At 37.7% G+C, this 26389-nt stretch overlaps 1 protein-coding gene across 4 annotated transcripts in view; it reads right to left on the bottom strand.

Annotated features, from left to right (window-relative positions):
- The window catches only part of KAT6A (lysine acetyltransferase 6A), a 114596-nt gene that overhangs the window by 50153 nt on the left and 38054 nt on the right, over positions 1 to 26389 (bottom strand). For all 4 annotated transcript variants that reach the window (XM_047855041.1, XM_047855044.1, XM_047855042.1 and 1 more), the window contains exons 3-4: positions 4386 to 4494; positions 124 to 239 (exon numbers count right to left, since the gene is read on the bottom strand). In XM_047855041.1, the coding sequence (XP_047710997.1) occupies positions 124 to 239; positions 4386 to 4494 (225 nt within the window). The remainder of the gene's footprint in view (positions 1 to 123; positions 240 to 4385; positions 4495 to 26389) is intronic.

Genomic DNA, 26389 nt, shown 5'->3' with positions numbered 1-26389 from the left:
CCAGTGTTTCAAATTCTGCTGGACCAAGGGAATGAAAAATAATCAACAAAACTTTGAGGAAAATATTAGGTGTACACTCTACTTCTAAATGAAATAGTCACATCAGAAAGCAAGGATACTCACTGCATTCTTGCCTTGATCTCGACAGGAGCTGCACGTTTTACACTCAATGCACTGCCACCGTAAGGCCTTCACTCTAACCGTTAATTCAGGGGAAAACTTTAAACAGGATGGATGACCTAACAGGAGGGGAAAGTTCTCAAATGAAACAATCAAGAATCATTTTGTAATTGTATTAAAGGAATGATGAAGAAAAAGGCAATTACCTTAAATCAAAATATATATCAAAGAAGAGATGCCCTTGAAAGCTTGCCATACGTGTCTCATCAGGATTTGGCATTCCAATTCAGTTGTACTGATGCTAAGTGTAATTTAGTACACCACCTCCCCAATATGATTATAAAACACCTGATAAACTCCTAACTTGTAATAAGCCTGCATTAAAGCATCATGGGTATACACATGCTTATAGGTATACCAATACATAATATGCTCAGGTCATTTCTGGAAGGACACAAAAACTGTTTGCAACTATAATGTCCTAAGATATGAAACTATAAACATTTTGATTTTTAAAATATTTTTTATAAATTTTATTTATTTATTTTGAGAGAGAGAGAGAGAAACCCTTGAGTCGGGGAGAGGCAGAGAGAGAGGGAGAGAGAGAATTCCAAACAGGCTCCTTACAGTCAGCGCAGAGCCCAACTCAGGGCTCAAACCCACGAACCATGAGATCATGACTGAGCCAAAGTCGGATGCTCGACTGACTCAGCCACCCAGGTGCCTCAAAACTATAAACATTTTGAATAAGGATTTTACCTTTCACTTTATACCCTTCTGTGCTCTCAATTTTTTAGCAATAACGTATTACTTTTATAACTGAAAATCTATTTTTATTAAATCCCATCATTTAAAGTGAGCTACTTCCTCATATTTTAAGGCACTCAAGCTAAAAACTAATACCTAAACAATATTTCTATTGTGATCAAAATTAACAGCAACAGAAAAAATTTTCCTCTTCCAAAAGAGTTAGTATCTGTTTGATTCTCAAAATTATAGAAAAGTAAATCTGCCTTCACTCTGGGAAGATTTGTCCTTTTCCTCTAAAAGTTGGTTATGTTTATTTTTCTTTGGTGAAAGAAAAGGCTGGTTATTTTTTCTCCTCTCCCTTCTATTCCTAAATTTCTCTGAGATGATATGAAGTTTATTATCAAAATATCACTGACATTAAAGGACAATGGGAGAGAAAGTGTAAAAATCTCATTCATAATCTCCTCATCCTAGATTAGCCATTTCCTGTTCTACTTTTCCTTTGTAGACTTCCTAAAGGTGCTTGCATGGTTTTAATTATAGAGTATATACAGTTTTGTTTTGCTTTTCTTCATACTTTTAGTCAAGTAAACTTTATATTCTTTAAACTGATTGATAGCCTATAACCTACCTGACACTACTTCCCTATTGTTAACTAATTAAACTACTACCTGTAATAGAATACTACAATGAATTATTTTATATCTAGAGATTCTTCCCTTCTTTTATTTATTGACTTTGAGAGAGACGGAGAGAATACTCAAATGTGAGCAAGGGAGGGGCAGAGAGAGAGATAGACAGAGAGAGAGAGAGAGAGACAGAGAGAGAGAGAGAGAGAGAGAGAGAGAGAGAGAGAGAGAGAGAGAATCCCAAGCAGGCTCTGAGCTGTCAGCATGGAGCCAGATGTGGGGCTCGATTTCACGAACCGTGAGATCATAACCTGAGCTGAAATCAAGAGTCAGATGCTTAACCGACTAAGGCACCCAGGTGCCCCATCCTTCTTTTAAATTAATTCCTTAAAATAAATTTCTGTAAGTGGGGTTGGTAAGTGAAATGAAAGAAACATACCAGCAAAGTACCAATGTTTTAATACAATTTCATCAACTCTAGGTTTGGGCTCTTTTATCTTTCAAATTTTATTATTATAAAAGTTATAAAACAGCTTTCACTGCTGCACTGGTGTGCATGCCTATAATTACTTGGGTAAAATGTTTTTTTAATATGTTCAACAATTAACTTTCGTTCATAGGCTCTGCCCTTTGACTTTATGCTAGAAATGTAAGCACGCTCTTCATAGCTTTTGGCCCTTTATCATATTTAATGCAATTATTTTCCCCAAAACTTTTTTGCTTTTTAAAATTTTGGGTATTTTAGTTCTCACTTTGGTAATATCAAATATCATATACTTAACTATGTTCATAGTTTTCTTCCTTGCCTACTGTAATAGTCAGGCTCCAAGCTGCCCTCCAAACGTTCTTGTCTTCTGGCAAGAATACCAATTGACACCTGTGTAGTTCCCTCCCACACAGAATAGGGCTGATTTGTGTGCTGCAATGACAGGCTACGGCTAGGTAACAAAAGATATTGCCGATTCCACCTTGCTACCTCTATCAGATACCTGCTTAGGGGATGCTGTGGGCAATTCTTTTTTTTTTTTAATATGAAGTTTATTGTCAAATTGGTTTCCATACAACACCTAGTGCTCATCCCAACAGGTGCCCTCCTCAATGTGCTGTGGGCAATTCATACAGCCCTATGAAGAGGTCCACATGGCAAAGAACTGAGGCTCCCTGTCAACAGGCAGCATTAACATGCCAGCCAAGTGAGTCATCATGGAATGGAAGCCTTCAGATAACTGAGTACCAGTTAAAATCTTGATTGCAACCTCATGAAAGATTCCAAGTAAAAATGATTTAGGCAGGCCATTCCCAAATTCCTAACAGGAACAACATGAATTAAAAACTGTTGTTGCTTTTAGCTGCTATGTTTTGGGGTGGTTTGCTTCTATAGCAACAGATAACCAATAGTTATTTATTCTACTAGTTCTTTAAAAGTTCCCTCTACTGTTTTCAAATTGCAAAGAACTCAGAGACCACCCCAAATATAATGCTTCTTAGAAGACAGGGGTATACCACAACTCTCCTTCCACCCCCATTTTATTCCCACCTCACCTGAGTAGATTTTTATCTGTTTTATGTATTTGGGCTCCCATACAATTTCTTAAGGGTGCTCCTACTAAAATAGTTTGGAAGTCAATGCATTATAGGACATGTCACTATATTTTTATCTAATATTTTATGATTTTATGGTTTATATTTAACTGTAAAATCCATCCCAAGTTCATTACTGTTTGTGATTATTATGCTGGAATATGGTCACCTACCACTCAAGATCTCTTCCCACCTTCTTTTAAAGCCTTCTATAAACAAAAACCAAAAAGCTAAAAACTGTACTTCCTAGACTCTTTTGCAGCTTGGCTCTAGATATGAATTAACTCCTACCAACTGGATGTTTGAGTGACTTTTTGAAAGGGAGAAATGAAACAAAGACCACTTTTCTTCTGGTACTGCCAGTACCCAGCCACTTTTCACCTTCGTGGCCATCCAGAGGTGAATGTGGCGATGGCCAAATTCAGCCTTTCAGTATCCAGCTACAGCCCAGTAGCCCCCTGCTTCCACCTCTTCCAGATGGAGACAGATATAGTGATTCCCCTGGTGGATCACTTCTGCGATATTCTAAGATTAGTCCCTAAAGCCCAGCCTAGAGCTCTCCCCTTCAGCATTTCTAATAATTTCACAAATATTTTGTTCTCTCATTAAATTTCTTTCCTCTTGAAGTATCTAGAGTGATTTCTGGTTTCTTGACTAAATCATGGTTGTTATAGATATAAAACACTGAAAATTAAGCCAATGATCAGAGATAATGTTGATTTACTAAGGCCTTCCTACAAAAACTTTTAAGTTCTGAAAATATAGACCAAGAATATCTCTAGAATTGACAAACTAGAAGAGTCTTTGCAAAATCTTTTTTAGACCTCAGGATCTCACACAGCTCACTAAATTGCAGTGTCAACATTCCATTTCCCAATGTGACACATGTAAGTTTCTATCAAGAAGAACAAACGTGTTATCATCCCCGTTCTATTCATAAAGCCTGATGCATAAATCAAGAAAGATAAGTAGTGATTATTAAAGAAGCTAGCAATAATTTCAAACTGATTGCTGTGATTTGAACAGATGTTTGATAGTCAAATATAAAGATCAACAAGAAAAAATAAGTCTGTGGAAAGATTTTTATAAAAAACAAAAATCCGAAACTAAGACCTGATTGAAATTAACTGAATAAAACATGTCAACTATACATTTAAATCCCTCCCTCACCTAGAAGATTCATCTCAGTTACCTAAAACCAGCATCACAGTATTGTTTTATAAGGATCAAGGATACCATCTCAGTTAAATACACTTCCCTCCTGCCTGAGAGCATACATCAGAAGGAATAAAGGAGATTACATACCACTGTTGCCACAGTCGGCACAGGAGATGAGTTCTTCTGGCTTCTTTTCTCGGTTTTGTTCTTTTGTACCAAGACAGAAACTACAGATGGGGATTGGTTCAGCAACGGGCTATAAAGAAAAAAACAATTCACTCAGGTACGAGTACTTTATTTTCAGTATTAATTCAAAGACATTAAAATTACAGTTTTAAATTCCTATGAGAGTTACATGTAACCAAGACAACTGTATCACTCTCCTAAATTTCCAACTAAGTAAGGGAGTTTTAACAAAGCCTGCTTTGGCTGGGCCTTTACAACTAGTCCTTCTAGTGACAACTTTGGTCCAAAAAAATCACATACCAACCATCATTTTCACTCAGAAACTAAATGACACAATATGGATTGGACAAAGCAAATCCTTCACCTAAAACAAAAAATTCAACTGAATTAGGCATAAGAAATCACAGTATCAGACCTTAAAAGGTATGTGGTGTCAGAGAAGTGATAAAATGTGCAGAAATAAACACCATACAAGGCAGCAGACCTTAAGTGGTAGAAGAGACAACCAATAAGTACTCTGTACAAGTATAAAAGATAAATTTCAGTTGTGGTTTGGAGGAGAAGGGTTGAAAGAGGAAGATAACATGTATTAAGTACTAGGCTATGGGATCTTGAGAAGTTTGTCCAAGGACAATAGACAAAACAATTGTTAAAACTGGGTTTAAACCTAGGCTTACATGTGGCTCTACAACGCTACCCCCTTCCCCTCCAGCCCAAAGGATGGAGAGAAAGGCAGTGCAGGTAACATAAATAAGATAAATTTAGGTGTGCAGTCTGCTAAAGCCAGTGCTTAAAGGATATGGTTTCTGTCATAAGTGGTAGTAGAGAGGGTGGGTAGATCACTTCAGTTTGTGAAGACTGCCACTGAATGTCTTATAAAGTTGGATTTTACACTGCAGGAAGAAAAAAATAGAAGGCTACTGAACCAAAAGAAAATCACCTGTATTTGAGCAAAACATCCAGTAGCAATATCAAAGATGAATGAGGAGAAACCTAAAGATGGATAGAACATTTAAACAATGACCACAATAGTCTGGTGAAGACAAGAACCTGAACCAAAGCTAAAAAAATGGAACAGAAAAAACAGCTATGGACTTAGAAATAAACTAGTTGTGGAAGGTAATAGAAAAGGAAATGAGTTTAATAAGACTGACTTAATGAAAAGATGGTGTGAAAGGTAAGTCATTTTAAAGAAGAAAATCAGAAGAAAACCAAAGATGCTGAGTCTGATTTTAGATGTGTTTAGCTGGAGGCAATCTCAGTCAAATCTCAACCACTTATATGGGAGAGAGGCATAAAGACCTCAAGATTCTTTTAGACAACTGGTGAAAACATAAAATGTCTGTCAGTGCTATTACAGAAGTGTTACAATGAGAAACAACAGAGGAATCAAGCAGGGGAAATGGGTAGCAAGGAAAGGTTTCCCAGACTTAAGTTCTTCTGGAGGTACTTGACAGGGAAGGTGTTCAAAGAAAATATAGAATCAAGCTTGAGAGGAGGGGGATGAGCTTAGTTTGGGACTGACTCATGGAGCTTAAAATGCCTATGGAGCACCTATGTAGCAATGCCCATGGGCTTTGTGATACAGGAATCGGAAGTCCAGGAGAATGGTTAGTCTGGAAATAATCTAGAAATCATATACCTATAAAATGGCATTAAGATTCTCAAAATTGAGGAGTTCTCCCATGGAGAACAGGTAGAAAGAAGAGACCTAAGGTCAGAATACCAAAATACAAGTGGCTGTTAGAGGAAAAATCCTGAAAAGGAAGTGGATTAGTGAGAGAGTTGGATGGTACATCAATAATGTCCAACACAAGCAAATTAACAGTATTGCTCAGCCAAGAGATGAAATGAGAGATGAAAAGCTGGAAGTTGTCTTAATAATTGTGGCTGTGGTAAAGACTACCGCATGCTTTCTTTAAAAAGGAATATAAAAAAGAACCAGGGAGTAAAGTTAGGAAAGACTTCACTGAGGAGTAGAAATTGGAAGTAAACACTAAGTGAGAAGACCAGCCACAGAATGGAAGATATTAACAACATATTTAACTAACAAATGGCTCACAGCCAGAATATATTAAGAACTCTTACCTGTCAGTATGTAAAAGACAGACAATTCAATAGAAAACTAGGTAAAAGTCTTCACCAGGCACTTGACAACAGCAGGTACGTAAATAATAAATGGCCAATAAACATAAGAAAAGATGCTCAACCCATTAGCCATCAAGGAGGTAGAGCTTCATGAACGGCTAAAATTATAAAGACTGGCAATAGTTAAGTGCTGATAAGAAACTAGAACAACAGAACTCTTAACACTGCTGATAGGAATATAAATTGACAAAACTACTCTGAAGACGATTTGACAGTATGCACTAAAATTAAAGGCATATCATATGACTCAGCACTTCCATTCCTAGCAATATACCCACCAAATGAAGTACACACACATATGTACAATAAAACATACACAAAAATGGTAAGAACAGCATTATTCATAACAAAATTTACTCAAACAAAAATTACCCAAATAACCAGCAATGGGTGTACAGATAAACTGTGCTATATCCACAGAGTATTAACAGTAATGAAAATAACAGCAACGTGGGTGACTATTACAAACAATGCTGAATGAGAGAAAAGACACAGAAGTATACATACTGTATCATTTTATTTATATAAAGTTCTAAAACAGTTCTATATAGTTATAAGTTGAGACAGCAGTTACCTTTAGAGAGAAAAGAAGAGGCAGTGAATTGGAAAGGGACTGAGGTGCTGATAATGTTCTTTTTCTTGACCTGGATGGTGGCTTCATGAAGGCAACACTGGAGTTTGGAAATTAGAATAGGCTAGAGAGATTTAAAAGGCAGCAACATGTAGGTGACAACTGACAAGCACCCGGTGAGCAAGAGGAGTGAAGTTGTAGTAAAAATGAACAAGGAGAGGGGATTGGAGAAGTGAGACAAAGTCTAAGCAGAAGAGTATGGGGGCAGGGGAAGAGGGGGGACAAGAAAGGACCAGTCTGAGGGAAAACAGAACGAAGAGGAAGTCCTAACACAAGAATTTCAAGAAGCAGAGAGCAACCAACAATCCCAATTCCCAATTCCCAATTTGGGGAAGATAAAATATCTACTGGATTGCACAACTGAGAAATAGTTGAAGACCTCACTAATAGTGAGCCTTTTTCAGGATAGGATTTGTCTTATCCTATGACAGGATAAGAGCTAAAGTCATAGGAACCAAGAAACTGCCATGAAGGGACAGAAAACAGACAAGAGATGGCTTAAAAAAATGGCAAAAGGTTTTGATGTGTTCTAGGTATTTAAGATGCAAAAGACTAAACCTACTTAAATGTGGAGAAGACGACACACATGGTCAGAGAGATTCAAGAAACAAGAAATAACAGGAACATATTTTATGGTTAAGGTTTAGAGCTATACTATTCAACATGGTAGACACTAAACCATGTGGCTATTTAAATCTGAAATAAAATAAATTTAATTCCTCGGTCACACTAGCTACATTTCTAGTGCTCAACATTCACATATGGCTAGTGATTATGGTACTGGACAATACAAATATAGAACAATTCCATCATTTCAGAAAGTTCTACTGGATAATTAATACTGGTTTTGAAAAAAGGACGAATTTTAAAGCAGGGATAAAGGGACTGTCCTTCATAGTATAGGATGGTATCAATGCACACTATTTGTAGGTGGGATATGGTGGGAAAAGGGAAATGTTGAGGGTGCTCATTTCTGACAGATTCATTATTTCTGGAAAATAGGACATAAAAATTGCCTGCCAAAAGTGGGACAGGAATTGGCTGGATAGAGCAGGAGAAAGTGAAAGCTGACTGAGAAAACTGACAAGTGAGATTGGCTGGGTCTAAGAGCAAAGATAGCAGAAAAAAAACCCTCCTATCAAAATGGAAAGTGGACACACATTTTTCAGGCAAGAAAGAATCAGAAAAATATGTTATTAACATAGAGAATAAATTCAAAATAGAAGAGAGAAAAGTTGATGGAGTTCCTACAAAATGGCCTCTATCTCTTCACTAAAATAGAAGACAATGTCACTTACTTAAACAGAAGTAGACCAGTATGAGTTTGGGCATTTACAAAAAGCAAAAAAAAAAAAAAAAAAGAAAAAAGAAAAGAAAAAGGCTGGAAGTCTCCGTGTGGAAGATGATAGAGAATCAATTAGTGATGGAAAATAAAACTGTCAATCAGCCCTAACCACATAGCTAAGATCAGAAAGTGTAATTTGTAGTGTTTCCAATCAGAATAGCTCTACATCTTTCCTTAACTCCTCTGCAGCCTTGGACCGATAAAATCAGAGAGCTGTAGACTGATGAGATGAGCCAAAGGGTAAAGTCTACTAGAATGCGAATGCAAACACAGCTGACCTTTGAACAACATGGTTTGAACAATCTGGGTCCACTTATAAGTGGGTTTTTTACAAGTGTATGTTGTTACCTTATGATTTTTACTTTTTACTTTTTTCTTGGTGGGAGGGACAGAGGAGAGAAAATCCCAAGCAGGCTCCGCACTGTCAGTGCAAAGGGGGATGGATCTCTCGAACCATGACATCATGACCCAAGTCGAAATCAAGAATTGGATGCTTAACCTACTGAAACACCCAGGCGCCTCTATTTTATGATTTTGTTTTCTCTAACTTACTCTAAGAATATAGTATATAATTATATAACATACAAAATATGTGCTAATTAACTATTTACATTATTGGTAAAGCTTCAGGTTAACAGCAGGCTATTTATTTAGTTTTGTGGAGCCAAAAGTTATATATGAATTTTTGACTACACAGGGGTCAGAGTGCTGCGTTAAGAAGGGTCAACTAAAACGGTGGGACACAACGTTGAGGCTGGATCATAAGCAGGTGGGGGTTGATAAAAAGTGTCTGGAGTTAAAGTACCATGGAAATCTGATGAAATGAAAACAAAGGTCCACAGGAAGAAAAAAGGATTGAAGACTGGGGTCCACAGGGAAACTTTAGAATTTGTGATTTCTAAGTCTAAAGTCCTAACTAATAAAGGAAACCTCCAATGGCAAATGTGCATGAATTCTTTAATATTTTGTAAGCACTGGGGCACCTGGGTGGCGCAGTCGGTTAAGCGTCCGACTTCAGCCAGGTCACGATCTCGTGGTCCGTGAGTTCGAGCCCCGCATCAGGCTCTGGGCTGATGGCTCAGAGCCTGGAGCCTGTTTCCGATTCTGTGTCTCCCTCTCTCTCTGCCCCTCCCCCATTCATGCTCTGTCTCTCTCTGTCCCAAAAATAAATAAACGTTGAAAAAAAATTTAAAAAAAAAATTTAGTAAGCACTATTACAGACATTTGAGGGAACAATGGTAAAAGGCAGCCAAAGTCTCAACTTTCATAAAGTTAACACTAGCTGATGACAGAAAAAAGTATAATTAAAGACAACGAAATTAAGAAGGCAAGGGGAGCCTGGATGGTTCAGTAAGTTAAGTGTTCAACTTCAGCTCAGGTCATGATCTCATGGTTCATGGGTTCAAGCCATGCGTTAGGCTCTCTGCAGTCAACACAGGGCCTGCTTCAAATCCTCTGTTCCTCTCTCTCTCTCTGTCTGCCCCTCTCCCCTTCTCTCTCAAAAATAAACAAACATTTAAAAAAAAATTAAGAAGTCAAGAAGCTGGGAATGCATGATTTTAGAAGAATCGTATAAATGTGTTCAAGTCAGCAAAAATGATGATTGCGCCCAAGAATAGGGAGGTTTTGCAAAAACTTTTCTGAAGTTTTAGAGAAAAACTGTTTATTTTTATGTTTTTAACTTTTTTTTTTTTAACGTTTATTTATTGAGAGACAGAGAGAGACAGAACATGAGCAGGGGAAGGGCAGAGAGAGAGGGAGACACAGAATCTGAAGCAGGTTCCAGGCTCTGAGCTGTCAGCACAGAGCCTGATACGGGGCTCGAACTCACAAACTGTTAGATCATGACCTGAGTCGAAGTCGGACCTTAACCAACTGAGCCACCCAGGTGCCCCTAATGTTTATTTTTGAGAGAGAGAGAGAGAGAGAGAGAGCGCACACGTGTGCACACGAGGTGGGGGGAGGGGCAAAGAGAGAGGGAGACAACAGAATCCAAAGAAGGCTCCAGGCTCTGAGCTGTCAGCACAGAGCCCAATGCCACGCTCGAACCCAGGAACTACAAAATCATAACCTGGGTCAAAGTCAGACACTTAACTGAGCCACCCAGGTGCCCCCACTACACACTTTTTAAAAAGCAGATGGGAAGAACTTCATGTCAGAAGAATTTGTTCAATAAAAGAACAAAAATCATCTTAGAGGCTGTGAAGACCAATGTGTGACCAATGTGTCAACTCTTCTTCTTGGGTCTCTCCCCACCCCTACCCTCCTTTTACAATAGGGTAAGAGTACGAAAAGTAGCTCTACTAGTGGCATATGGACATAAGGTTATAATTCAACGTAATGACCTACTAGTGCTAAACCGGTACCACTTTCACATATAAAGTATATTATATTACTGCAGCAGTCTGGTTAAAAAAAAGAACAACTTGGGTTCAGATAAAGAATCCTGTATAACCTACAGTCATAGTGGAGAAGAAGTCTACATTATAAGAAGCTGTAGGGCAGAGTAGGAATAGTATTATGATTCAAACTCAGTTACCATAATTAATAACATTAGTAATAGCAAAGTACTTGGTTAATCTGCTGCGACTTTTAGGATTAGATTATATGTAAGGGAGATTATATCATACTTAAGGGAGCAAACATACAAGGATGAAGAAAAGAGAAAGTCTGAAAAACAAATTATTGTTATTCTTCAGCACAGGAAAACAGTTCGAAAATTAAAACTGACATAGCAATCTGTGTTTTTAAATACGTGTCTTTATCATCTAGAAAATAAAGTTCCCAATGACAGAAAATGTTATTTAAAATCATACCTAAGAAATCCTTAGCAAAACTATCCATATATATTCCTGTATAATCTCTGTAATATTACTGCTGTTAATATTTTTATATATGATCAATCACTTAGTATTACTAGATTTTATCTATTTCAAAACAAAATAACTGATGTCATTTAAGTGTTCATTAAAGTTGGTGCGGGGAGAAGGGGAGTGATTTAGACAAACTGGCTGCCTGGCTACTTAGAGCTGTGTAGATAGTTTAACTCAATTATTTTGATTCTTATCAAATGACCACAGTCTTAGACCTTGCCTACTTACTAGACAAAACAATTTGCTGATTGTTCTCAGTATGAAATCTTACCTAAGTTTAAACAATATTGATATTTTTAAAGTTTTTATTTAAATTTCAGTTAACATACTGTGTAATATTAGTTTCAGGTGTACAATTTAGTTATTCAGTATTGATATGCATAGTGTGAAAATAAGACATAAGCTGAAAAGATATTTGTTAAGTCAAATAAAGACACTGGTCCAAACAGACTCAAATTACAAAGAGAGTTGTCAGTAATACAGAGGGTACAGTTATAATTTCCCTAACCTACACATTTCACATTGAAGATATTTACTCTTTGGCATCACAGAACCAAGCACAAATATGATAAATTTTTCAGCTACCAAAACAAAACTAAATCCACAAAGAAATACTATTACTGGCAATGACTGTATCTTAATTGGTAATTTCAGGATTTTAAAGTGCAATTTGGGAAAGCATACTACTACTCTGAAGATTGGTCATTTTAGCTGATAAGAATACAAGCCAAAAAAGTGGTTTAAACATATTATCTCGGTTACAACATAAATCTGAGTTTTTCTTTGATCAAACAGCACTGCTGATCAGTAATTGTGTGATTTGTTTTAGAATATGCCTAAATAGAACATAAAAAATTACAACTCCAGATCATTCTCATTCCTAAAATATTAAGAAGCATGAAAATAAATAAGAAAGGGGCTAAAACTACATTGGGTTTACTATAAGATTTGAATCTGAAAATGCACTGGGGTGATTTTAGGACAGTGAAGAGATATTAATACCATTTTCCAAGTGAAACTCTACAAGCTGATTTCAATTATTCTGTATCACAAAGAATAACTGATAACCTATGAATACAGTTTTTAAAAACCTGTGCAGAGGAGCGCCTCGGTGGCTCAGTCGGTTAAGCGTCCGACTTCAGCTCAGGTCATGATCTCGCGATTCGTGAGTTCGAGCCCCGCGTTGGGCTCTGGGCTGATGGCTCAGAGCCTGGAGCCTACTTCCGATTCTGTGTCTCCCTCTCTCTCTGCCCCTCCCCTGTTCATGCTCTGTCTCTCTGTGTCCCAAAATAAACGTTAAAAAAAATTTTTTTTTAATAAATAAAAATAAAAATAAAAACCTGTGCAGAGATATGCAACATGACATACAATCGCTGTTCCCAAATCTGTCCACACTAAGTCTTAAAGCCTGTTCTCATATCTATATAAAGTGAACCTGTTCCTACAGCTAATAAAACAAGAAAAAAAGTTTGTAGCAAATGACTTTACATACCATTAAACGCAGCAGCCCGAGTGAACCTGTTAAAAGGTAAATCAGAGCACCTCACTCGGCTGCCCCAAACCCTCCATCCAGTCCAGAACCTTCCATCTCAGATTACATGCCAAATGAACTACAAGGCCTTATGTGACTTGTACCCCCACATATAAATACACAATTACACCCCTCTGACCTCATGTTCTATTGCCCTCTTCCTCTTACATTCTACTCCAGCTTCCTAGCTTGCAAGTCAGATGTCCTAATCACAGGGCCTTTGCATTTGCTTTCCTTCTATCTGCATGCTCTTCCCCAGACCTTTCCAATCTTTACTCAAAAGTCCCCTGCTTGGTAAGGCTTTCTTTGACCACTGCATCTAACATTTCAAAACAACTCACCAACCACAATAATTCATATCCCCCTTTCTTGCTTTATTTCTTCTCCTTAACCCTTTTCATTAATTAACATATTATGCACATGCATGTGCGTGTGTATCTTATTATTTGTCCCCCACTAAATATAAACTCTATGGAGGCGCCTGGGTGGCTTGGTCGGTTAAGCGTCCAACTTCGGCTCAGGTCATGATCTCAGGGTCCGTGAGTTCGAGCCCCACGTCGGGCTCTGTGCTGACAGCTCAGAGCCTGGAGCCTGTTTCAGATTCTGTGTCTCCCTCTCTCTCTGCCCCTCCCCTGTTCATGCTCTGTCTCTCTCTGTCTCAAAAATAAATAAATGTTAAAGATTAAATAAATAAATAAATAAATGAATGAATGAATGAATGAATAAATATAAACTCTATGAAAGTTCTGATTTCCATGTGTTTGTTCACGACTGTATTGCTAATACTGTCAACAGTACTATAGGATCCAGTAAGAACAGTGTCTAACAAACAGTATGCATCCAATAAGCATTCAATACCTTAAATTACCTTGTAGAAATAAAAATAACAAAAATACTATCTTAGAACAATGAGTTGGCAAGGGCCTGATAAAGATATGTGCATCTTAATAATATATAAATGTTCTGTTTACAAAGTAATCTCACAAAGTAATCTCATGGCCTCAATAACCAAATTAAGATTTCTGCCACACAACCCACTTTTATTCAATTTCTCAAAAATGGGGAGATTTGTGGCAGGAAGCACTTAGATTGCACCTTGCATCTCTTAGGGTGCTTTAAGCACATGCTGCGATCTCCATAATAATCGCCAGATGGCAGCACTGAGGCAAAGTAGATACTCTGATACGTAAACAGCCAGTTGAGCAGCCAGCATTCCGACATGAGCTTTTGGAAATAACTTTTAAAAACAAAAACAGCAAAAATTTTGCCCAATGAGCTCTGCTACATGAGGTTGATACCATGAAAGAAAAGAATTTTTAGATATAATCATTTAGAATATCTTCAATATTTCTGTATTATGAGATATTCCAATCTGAAAGTCGAATTTTCATTTCCCCCCAAAAACTTGTCTTTAATTTTTTTGAAGCCATTATCCACTTGTCATTGTCTCCATTTTCTAATATCTTCTGAGGAACTCAAAACATCTTGTCTTCATTCTTAAACACTGACATAAAGAATAGTCAAGAATCTGTTTTGTTCTATGTAATTATTTCTAGTTCTTTCAAGACAGAACTGAATGAGAAGTTCTAGAATTTATGACCACCAGAATTTTCAAGTAAAAAGACTGCACGTGTAAATTTAGACTTATGACTTCAGAAACCTCTAAGAGAGCATTTCATAAGCTATCAGGCAATAAAGATGTGTGATTTCTTAAAAGCTACAAATTTTCTCAGGTTTTATGGACACTGGAAATTACGGAGACAAATTAACATAGCTAACATTAAGAATATGAAAGCACATAATTCATATAGGACTTGCTATAATACCCAAAGATGCACTAAAGCAATAATGGTCACATCATTCATTTAAATAAAAAAAATTCTATAAAAATTATAAATACCTCATTAAAAACTTAACATGCATCTATAATTACTGCAACTCGTTTTTTAAAAAATCAAGTGGTATACCAAAAGAACAAATACTGTTTAATTCCACTTATGTGAGGAACCTAGAATAGTTAAAATCATACAGGCTGAAAGCAGAAAAGAGGTTATCAGAAGCTGGAAAAAAGGAAGAAATGGGGAAGTTACTGTTTAATGAGTACAGACTGAAATGATAAAAAAGTTCTAGAAATGGGCAGTATTAATGGTTTCAAAGAACTGTGAATATACTTCATGCCCCTCAATTATATACTAAAAATGTTTAAAATGGTAAATTTTACAATAAAAAATTGAACTAAAAACTTAAGTGGTATGTTTCAGTCTCACAGGTCACATGATTTAAGTAATAATAGGTCAAAACTCACACAGTGAGGGACGCCTGGGTGGCTTGGTTGGTTAAGCGTCCAATTCTTGATTTGGACTCAGGTCATGATCTCGTGGTGGTGAGATCAAGCCCTGTGTGAGACTCCACACGCAGCATGGAGCCTGCTTAAGATTCCTCTTCCTCTCCCTCCGCCTCTCCTCCCCTCTCCTCCAGACCACCCTGCTCCTGTGCTCTTACTCTCTCAAAAACAAAACAAAAAACAAAAACCCTGTCACACAGAGAGGCAACTACTTATAATCTGTCTTCATTTTCAAAACCTGTTATCTTTTAACTGTTCCCATGGAACCCCTTATTATGTTCATCTTGACTACAGTGATTAGACTTAGAAATACCACTTTAATCCCCCCCCCAAAATTAATTACTAATAGTAAATTCTGGCTACTGAATTTAAAGGTCAGCCATTTTATTCTCACTATACGCACATCAAAGTTAGTTTCACCTTTTAATCCAATTAAATAAAAATAGGTCACCCTTACACCTTAATATTTTTCTTACAAGACAAGTCTAAGAATTAAAATCTATCTAGGGGCACCTGGGTGACTCTGTCGGTGAAGTGTCCGACTTCAGCTCAGGTCATGATCTCACGGCTCAAGAGTTGAAGCTCCACATTAGGCTCTGTACTGACAGCTCAGAGCCTGGTGCCTGCTTCAGATTCTGTCTCCCTCTCTCCCCCACGCATGGTCTCTCTGTCTCTCTCTCAAATATAAGCAAACACTAAAAAAAATACTTTTTTTTAAGAATTAAAATCTATCATGCACTGCTAAATTACCAACTAAAACCTCTTTTTGACTGCTATGTATCTAATCCAGCCAGGTTACTCTGCATGAAACATCATAAGCCCCTCTCAAATCCACCCACCTAATTCAAAGCACTTATGTCAATAAATACAAAACAAAATCCACACAAAGTAATTAGAAAACAGTTAAATACTACTCCCATTATCCACTTACATCCCAAAAAATTCAAAAGTAAGTCTTCTGAGAGGGTATCTACACAATTAGTTATTTCCGATACTGTAAGAGCACACAAAGCTCACGTTAGGAAATTAATGCTTTGTTGGAAAGTACTTTGTTGAGAAAGCTGAACATTCTAATACAGTGTTCTCTTCTCCTCAGGCAAACCTTCCTCTCGGTTTTACCCAGTGCTTCATGTCTTCACTACTAATGGCCTTAGACGAACTCCTGCTCCTCCCAAATCCTTTATGATAGTTCAGAATTTAGCTTTCCTTGATCTTTTCCAGAAAGACAGCACTAGCTAAGCAGATATCATGCTAGACATCTTAATTCACCTCTTAAGTACCTTGCACACAGTTATGTACTAAATTCTGTGTGCTAAATTTCAAGAATGCAATGAAATTAAAATACAACAAAATCATGCTTAGCTCCAAATAAGTTTATCAATTCTTACTCAAAGCCTCTCCTCTAAGATTCAGTAATCTTCAGAGGAGCTGTACTTGGGTAGGATTTAATCTCTTTAAATTTGTCAGCACCCCATATACTATCAAGCACTCCATGGCAGGGACACCTAGGTGGCTCAGTTAGTTAAATGTCCTAACTGACCTCAACTCAGGTCATGATCTCACAGTTCGTGGTTCAAGCCCCCCATCGGACTCTCTGCTCTCAGTCCAGAGCCCGCTTCATGTCCTCTGTCTCCCCCTCTCTCTGTCCCTTCCCAGTTTGTGCTCTCTTCGTCAAAAATACATAAACAGAAAAAAAAAAAAGAGTACTCCATGGCTGCTTATTAAACATTTTCCTCCAGGGGTGCCTGGGTGGCGCAGTCGGTTAAGCGTCCGACTTCAGCCAGGTCACGATCTCGCGGCCGGTGAGTTCGAGCCCCGCGTCGGGCTCTGGGCTGATGGCTCAGAGCCTGGAGCATGTTTCCGATTCTGTGTCTCCCTCTCTCTCTGCCCCTCCCCCGTTCATGCTCTGTCTCTCTCTGTCCCAAAAATAAATAAATGTTGAAAAAAAATTAAAAAAAAAAAACAAAAAACATTTTCCTCCAAAGTATACAGTTGCAAAATACATATAATAATAAAACAACTAGGCCTGGAAAAGAGCCCATTTTTCATTATTAATAGTCTACAATAAGGTAATCTTGTATAATTTTAATCAGTTTCAACATAACCCATTAGCCATTACAAAGCTTTTAAGAGGAGTACTAAATTGAATTCATTCTTATTTTGATGAGTCCATTCAATGACTTGTACAATTAGACACAAGATTATTGGTAAAATAAGTTAATGATATAATTAGAATAGTAATAATCAATTTCAACCTACACTTTTACTACATATACACATTACCATAAATTTAGATGAGATAGCAATCATCTGTCAAGATACTATAACAATTTTCTCTTTCCTAATCAGAGGTGACATCAAAAATAACAATGTGCCGGGCACCTGGGTTTCAGTCAGTTAAGCGTCTGACTTCGGCTCAGGTCATAATCTCATGGCTCTTGAGTTTGAGCTCCAAGTCAGGCTCTGTGCTGACAGCTCAAAGCCCAGAGCCTGCTTTGGATTCTGTGTCTCCCTCTCTGCCCCTCGCCCACTTTCTCTCTCTCTCAAAATAAATAAAACATTTTTAAAAACTAAAAAATAACAATGTGCATATTTGCTGAACTTAAATTCTATGCTAAGAAACTGTAAAGAGTTATCTTTCCCATATTCATCAATTAAATTCAAAGTTCCACTTTGTTTGTCAGTAATAAATCATTCTCTTCATTCACCCAAATAAGATACTGCCAAATTATTACTGCTTCTCCTTCCCTTTGTGGTCCTTTACTTTCTGTTTTAGTTTGTTTTATGTAAGTATGGCTCTTCCCTAATTCAGAGTCACATCACCATGTGCAATCTTCTACATGGACTGACTCTAGCCTTTCTTTGATTTTTCTTCTGCACACTGCTTCCAGATGAAGCCCCTTAAATACTATTTTTTAAAATACATATAGATTTTTAAGTTTATTTATTTTGAGAGAGAGAGAGAATGCGCACAGAAGCACACATGTGCGCGTGGGGGAGGAGCATAGAGTAGGGGGGGAGACAGAAAATCCCAAGCAGGCTCCACACTGTCAGCACAGAGCCTGATGTAGGGCTCAATCTCACAAACTGCGAAATCATGACCTGAGCTGAAACCAAGAGTAGAAAGCTTAACTGGCTGAGCCAGGCAGGCACCCCTAAAATACTATTTTTAAAATCTAGTTACCATGCTGGCTCAAAACTTATAAAACATATCCCAAATGCTAACTCCTATGGTTTGGTATTCAATTCCTTCCACCATATACCAAACTAGTTTTTTCATACTACCTTTCTCTTCTCCCAATCTACTTACTTGTCTTCAGAGATCACATTTTATGCTCTTTCTCCTGGTTATCTTACCATTCCCCTCAAAGTTCTTTGTATTCCTCCCACTAGGAATCAGCTCAGCAGAGCTTAGAGAAAGACTGAGTTCTGCCACTTACGGCATCACTTTGCCTATGTAAGTTAGCCTCTTTGGTGTAAAATGGTACCACATACCTACCTTTCAAGTTACCATAAAGATTAAATGGGATAAAGATACGGGAGTGTAACTCAAACATAAGAGGTATCTAATAAATGCGGATTTCCTATATCCCTTTCAAAACTGTATCTATCCTTCAAAGCTCATCTTTGTTAAGTAACCAGTTGCCACTTTTTAAGTCAGGACAAGATTCTGTTTTGTTTTAACATCCCAAAAAAGCCAAGGTGATGAAAATTTTGTGTGGACTAATATATTTTCTATATATGGTACTTATCTACATGATTGTATTAAGACACATTTACCATACTGTGCATTACCCACATTTAGAAAAGTCTTTAGTAGTACTTGAGTTCAGGAGTATTAGCATGGGAGTATTTTTTATGCTACAAATGTATGAAATAATGGTTTAGAAGGAACAAGATGTTCAACAAGACTTTCCTATTCATTGCAATTTTAAGAAACTGAAACTGTAGGCATTTATTTTGGCCAAACTGACATCTAAAAGAAGTAATGGTTTGAATAAATTGGCAAATAGCATCATTTTCTTCAAGACCTACCAAAAATAATAACTGATAAATAGTATTCTGCTACCATCAGAATCATGGTCTGTGGAAGTGGAAGGGAACTTCAAAAAACATTCATTATACAGCTGACCCTTGAATACAGGGGTTAGAGGCATGGACCCTATACAAAAACCTATGTATAACTTTGGACTTCCCCAAAACTTAATTACTAAAAGCCTACTGCTGACTGAAAGCCTCACCAATAACATAAACAGTCATTTAATACATACTTTGTATGTTATATGTATTACATACTGTATTTTTACAATAAAGCTAAAGAAAAGAAAACCTTATTAAGGAAATTATAAGGGGTCGGAGGGCCTGGCTGGCTCAGTCAATAGAGCATATGACTCTTGATCTCAGGGTTGTGAGTTCAAGCCCCATGTTGAATGTAGAGATTACTTAAAAATAAAATAAAACCAGGAAGGAAGGAAGGAAGGAAGGAAGGAAGGAAGGAAGGAAGGGAGGGAGGAAGGAAGGAAGGAAGGAAGGAAATCATAAGGAAGAGAAAATATGCTTTACACTACCATACTGTATTTATCAAAAAAAACTGCAAAAAATGGACCCGGACAGCTCAAACCTGTGTTGTTCAAGGGTCAACTGTATACTCATTTTACCAAAGATAAAAATCATTGCCAAAGGCTATACGTGACTAATAAAGTAAATAAAGTTATTCAAAGTCAGGTACTCCAAGTCTAACTCACAAAACAGTTTTAACTCACTCACCCAAGTAAACAACCTACAGACAAATTCATTTTTTGAAAAAGAGACTTTAGAGATGGTAAGTGTTGAGTTTCCATTACTGGCAATTAATGATACTATTTATTAACAAAATGGTGTGGCAGGATTTAAACTTGTGTCTGTGTACATACATATACATATACATATACATATACATATACATATACATATACATATATACATATACATATGACTGACCAGAGGTTCTCCTGCCTTCTTCAAAGACTAGCATTATTCACAGCACTAAGTTTGGTTCTAAGCAGAGCTAAGAGAACTCACCCAAGGAACCAAGGCAAAAGTAAGACGGAGGCCTCAGGAACCTAGTCAGAAGCATCATAATAATGCAAGTCCCTGAGCATTTGTAGGGACCTGAGAAAAGAATGAAGTTTTCCCATGAGGAATAAGGATCTTGTCAAAAGACAAGCCTCAGTTGTCAGATGCATCTAGGCTGCAGTGGGAAGTGCTATTCTACCCATAAAGCATGTTGGAGTTAGTATCAGGACTTCCAAAAGTAATGAAATATTGAATGTGTCTTTGCCAGCTTCATCATTTTCAGTTATAACGGAAAAACTTTACTGTTTATTCTAATTACAAAATCATGATATTCTCACCTTAAAAATTAGATAATAAAGAAAGGGAGAGGGGCACCTGGGTGGCTCAGTCGGTTAAGTGTCCAACTTGATTTCGGCTCAGGTCATGATCCCTGGTTCATGAGATCGAGCTCCACATTGCACTCTGTGCTGACAGGGTGGAGCCTGCCTGGGATTCTCTCTCTCTCAAAATAAATAAATAAATAATTTTTTAAAAATTTTTTTAACGTTTATTTATTTTTGAGACAGAGAAAGACAGAGCATGAACGGGGGGAGGGTCAGAGAGAGGGAGACACAGAATCTGAAACAAGCTCCAGGCTCTGAGCCGTCAGCACAGAGCCCGACGCGGGGCTCGAACTCACGGACTGCGAGATCATGACCTGAGCCAAAGTCGGCCGCTCAACCGACTGAGCCACCCAGGCGCCCCAATAAATAAAATTTTAAAAATAAAATAAAAAAGAGGGGCACCTGGGTGGCTCAGTCAGCTAAGTGTCTGACTTCGGCTTGGGTCATGATCTCGCAGTTTGTGAGTTCGAGCCCCACATCGGGCTCTGTGCTGACAGCTCAGAGCCTGGAGCCTGCTTCAGATTCTGTGTCTCCCTCTCTCTCTGCCTCTCCTCCACTTGCAGCCTGTCTGTCTGTCTCTCAAAAATACACATTAAAAAAAAAACTTTTAAAAAAATGAAAAAGAAAAAACAGTAAACTTCTAATCTTTCTCTTCCTCCTCTATATATTATATATACCTAACGTTAATGAGCACTTGAAGCAGCTACATATGCTTTATAAATATTAACACTTTTCGACTTAACAACTACCCTATTGAGTATGTACTACTATCACCATCTTCCAGGTAAGAAAACAGATCCAGAAAGACTAATTTACCCAAGGTCATAAAAAGTGGCAGAGTCCACATACAAAGCCCAAGCTGCCTGGCTCCAAAGCCTGCACTCTTCAACTTGGCATTGTGCTCTCTTTTTTATGTATTTTTTCCTTAACTTTCCCTATATATTGAAAGAAAGAAAGAAAGAAAGAAAGAAAGAAAGAAAGAAAGAAAGAAAGAAAGAGAAATCCATACTACATATAGCATATAATCTGTTTTGTTAAATTTATTTCCACATCAATCAATCCAAGTCAGCCTCATCTTTCTAATGGCTATATAACATTTCACTACATGTGTAAGATAATTTAACCAATCCCAAATAGATAAACATTTAACACTTCTAATGTTTTTTATCACGTTCAATACTGTAATCAAACACCCAAAGGGGCGCCTGGGTGGCTTAATCAGTTAAGCTTCCAACTTCGGCTCAGGTCATGATCTCAAGGTTTGTGGGCTGGAGCCCCACGACGGGCTTGTTGCTGACAACTCAGACCCTGGAACCTGCTTCAGATTCTCCCTCTTTCTCTGTCCCTCCCCTGCTCATGTTCTGTCTCTCTCAAATGAATAAACATTTTAAATTTTTAAAAAAATCCTTGTACATACATACATCTTTGTGCACTTTTTGGATTATTTTCCTTAGGATATATTTCTTGAACTGCAATTGCTAGGTCAAAAGATTTACACATTTCTAAGATTTTTGATACATATTGCCAAGTTGGATTTTACACAGGCTGTACTCCCACCAATAATATCTGTGCCAGCTATGAAGCTGTTTGTTGTCTCTCAATTCCAAGCTCGCCCTTACTCTGCTTTGTGGTGCTAGGCTCAGAACGCATATGTCATTTCTCCTCTGTCAGCCGCCTTCCATTAGGCTCCACCAACAGGGAACACTAGAGGGAGACAAGAAGATGACAAAAGAATGGACTTGCTCCTTCCAGACACTCTCCTCTTCCTGCCAGTGTCACCCTAGCATGGGTCCTTTTTCCCAGCAGCAACAGTTGCTGGCAGTCTTCAGCTTCCTACAGAAGACTGATTTCTCATAAAACTAGCTTCATCATGTTCCCTCAGAAGTACCAGCAGCAGCAGAGCAACATATCCTCTTGGGAGTCTTGCGTCCCAACCTTTGTGCAGGCCCTCTCTAAGGTTTTAAAAGCAACCAAGCAGTGAGACCTCTTCAAAGGTCTGAACCCCAGCTCCATGGGGCCCCTCCTCTAAACCTCTAGGTTCTAAGAACCCAAATCTCTTTCTTTTGTTCCTCCAGCCCTAGCAGTGGTGGCTGCTTAAGGAAGTTATTACCTCTGTGTCACTTCAATGTTCCCACTTTGTCACTTCAACATCTGCTTTATCAACTCCTGTACTACAGTCACTCATGGTTTCTGTTTCCCTTACTGTAACTTTACTGATATGTTATCTAATAGCATAATAACCTGGCATATCTGTCTATCTTCAAGTGTTATGGACTGGACTATATTCCCCACAGAATTCATATGTTTAAGCCCAAACCCTTAAGAGATAGCGCTTCTAAGGAGTAATTAAGGTTAAGAGAGGTCACAAGGGTGGGGCCCTAATCCTATAAGCCTAGTATATTATAAGAGGTGGAAGAGACATGGAGGGTGGGGGGCAGATGTCTGTACCCAGAGAAAAGGTCATGTGAAATGCAGCAAGAATGTGGCCATCTGCAAGACAAGGAGAGATGGCTCAGGAGAAACCAACTGTGCCAGCATCTTGATCTCAAACTTCTAGCTTCCAGAACTGTGAGAAAATAAATTCTTTTTTTTTTTTTTTTAATTTTTTTTTCAACTTTTTTATGTATTTTTGGGACAGAGAGAGACAGAGCATGAACGGGGGAGGGGCAGGGAGAGAGGGAGACACAGAATCGGAAGCAGGCTCCAGGCTCCGAGCCATCAGCCCAGAGCCTGACGCGGGGCTCAAACTCATGGACCACAAGATCGTGACCCGGCTGAAGTCGGACGCTTAACCGACTGCACCACCCAGGCGCCCCTAAATTCTTATTTTTTAAGCCATCCAGTCTATGGTATTCTGTTTGGGGAGCCTTAGATGACTAAGTCAGCTTGTGAAACGGCCTCACATTATTCTCATATTCAGTGTTACTTCCACATACCATTATCCATAGTATCTCTCATATATAAGGACACTGAGTTAGATGCTAGAGAAACAAGATATAACAAAACTGGTTCCCTGCTGCTGGGTCTTACAATCTAATTGTAAAAATAAAACATGCATTAAAAATACATTACAATACAGAATAGCATATGATAAGGAACAAATGCAATGAAAATACTATAGTTAAAGGTATATTCAAAATTATAGTTTACTAAATCATAATAAGACTAAAGGATTTAGAAAAAAAGTAGGACCTTACTTTATTTTTTTAAGGACTATGTAATGCTTTAATAGCCAAAACCTTTTCTTTAGACATGGATTTAAGCGTTTCACCAAACTGTGGAAAAGAATAAAAACTAATTTTTTTCTCTGAAATCACGGACACATTTTGCACAGTCTAGATCCTCAACTTTATGAGCAGTCTTAAAACTAAGAACCCCAAATTTAAAGGTCTCATATTATCTTCTTTAATTCAACATACAGTAAATAAATTAAATCACTTCTATTCTAGAAATGTCTCCTTGCAATGCTGATCAACAGTTAAAAATCAATACCTCTCTAAGCTGTCTTCAAGGTCCTTTAAGAAAATGTCTCTCTTGCTGAAGAATTTTTGTTAAGCAATGTAATAATTTCAGGTGGTTACCAGTACCTTATCTTCTCTACACTATCATAATATTGCCCAGAAACACATGTGCTCACATGTACACATACATACCTAAGTCGATATTCATCAAATTAAAATTTCTCTTTCAGACTTAAATGTGTTTCATCTTCAATATCACCACCATAATAGTATAAATAAAGCCTTAAGTGTTTAACAAGTTTGAAGCCTGAGGACAGTAGCGCTTCAAAAGAAAAGACAGGGTGGAGAACAGTGACGTAACGCTCAACAAGGAAAGCCCTGACAAGTGTAGACTGCACACACACAATAAGAGATCAGGAAAGCGAGGCTGAAGCAGCCAGTTTGGTTTCATGCTGCAAATTTTTGGCAGACATTCAATTCCTTCTGCTGCTTTCCTAGCCAGCACATTTATCTATGTAATGTCACCAGATCTAGGGAGGGAGTAAGGTTGAGAGAAGGGGGAAGAGGAGAAAAAACTGTTTTACAGGCTGCCAGACCCTCTGCACATGCTGTTACTATACAAAGGATGTCTAGAAAGCCAACGTGCTGCACAGATCCAAATGCTACAAGCAGGCGTGCCTGCGCACACGCCTGTGTGTGTGTGTGCGCGCGCGTGAACACACACACACACACACACACACACACGTGCATGCACTCCACCCAAAGAACAACTGCAGAAAAAGGAAACTGTCTTTCAAAAGAAGAAAGCCTATAATTAAAGTCTTGATTCACAAGCCAAAGACTCCCTTCTGAAGCTGATTTCAGTTCTTGGGAGAAAGGAGGAGGAGGGAAGGTATTCTAACCCTGTGAGGAAACAACCAGTATTCTGCGAAAAAAAAAGGCTGAGTTGGTCTGGTCCATGCCAACTACAAACATATGCTACTGCAGAAACAAACCAGTAACACTCCTACGAAGCAAAAGTATCCTGTCAAGTAACAATTACCTTATGAATACCTGATGACACTCTGTCAATAACTATAGGGAATAAAAAGAAACAGTTAAGATACCCCCGAAACGTAAATCTCGACTATACGGAGGATAGTGTGCTATTCTTAGCAGTCCTATGAGTGTGTATACACAATAGTAATATTGAAACTGAAACTGGAATATAAAAATAGAGATTAAAATTCATAGCTGGGAAACAGTCAAGACTAGTAGTTTCTATAAATGGACACTTCAATCCCATGACATATTATATAAATTACTATTACCAAATGCAATACATGAAAATACAAACCCTGAGCATTTATTTAACCTGAGAAACCACTCAATCTATTCTAGTCTAAAAACCAAAAATGCTTTTCAAGATCAAAATGCTGCATCTCCAAAAATAGCATACAATCTGCCCCTAAGAATGTGTCATAAGAAACAAACAGGAAATATCGTGTGTTGAAATCAGGAGTTATAAATAACTTTGTTCTACACTGATACTGTTTATACACACAAAATATAGTCTTCAAACAACAGTAGTCCTTAGGACTTCCCTGAGATTAAACTGAACAATCAACTAATTAAAGAGATGGCTTGATAGAAGTCTCTCTAGTCCTAGTTCTCCAAAGAAGGGCAAGGAACTTAACCTATCATGGTTCTTTATCAGTAAAATACCATGACTCTCTAAAGTCTCTTTTGTTCTTAATATATACAACTACAGGTATTTGAAGTACAAAACAGGGTTTCCTACTTTCAAGGAGCTCATAAATCTAGTTAAGGGTAGTCTTAAATGAATTAGTAAACAATGTAACACAGTGACAGGTCTAGAGTAGTTACTTAACAAGTGTGTAGACTGTTCCAGAAGGCACTAAACTTAGAGTCCTGACTTTAAGGGCTTAGAGTTTAAAGAAGGAGAGCTGAAGTTGAGATAACTTCAAAACAGAGCAAAGAGTTCTGCTGGGACTAGATTCATTAGGATTTGACTTTTTAACTTCATTAACCCCAATCAATTAATCCAAATTCCATGTAGTTATTATCTCATTATCTTCATCCAACAGAATAAGGAAAAACGATATTAAACATTAAGGCTTAAAAGATATTAAGCACTAACAACCTAAAACACACATTTGCAAATTTTGTATTAGTCCAAATTACTCCTCAGGCC

The sequence above is a fragment of the Prionailurus viverrinus genome, chromosome B1 (assembly GCF_022837055.1).
Source record: "Prionailurus viverrinus isolate Anna chromosome B1, UM_Priviv_1.0, whole genome shotgun sequence".
NCBI classification, from domain to species: Eukaryota; Metazoa; Chordata; class Mammalia; order Carnivora; family Felidae; genus Prionailurus; species Prionailurus viverrinus.
The sequence above is the reverse complement of the archived record's forward strand: the minus strand, read 5'-3'. Positions and strand labels throughout refer to the sequence as shown.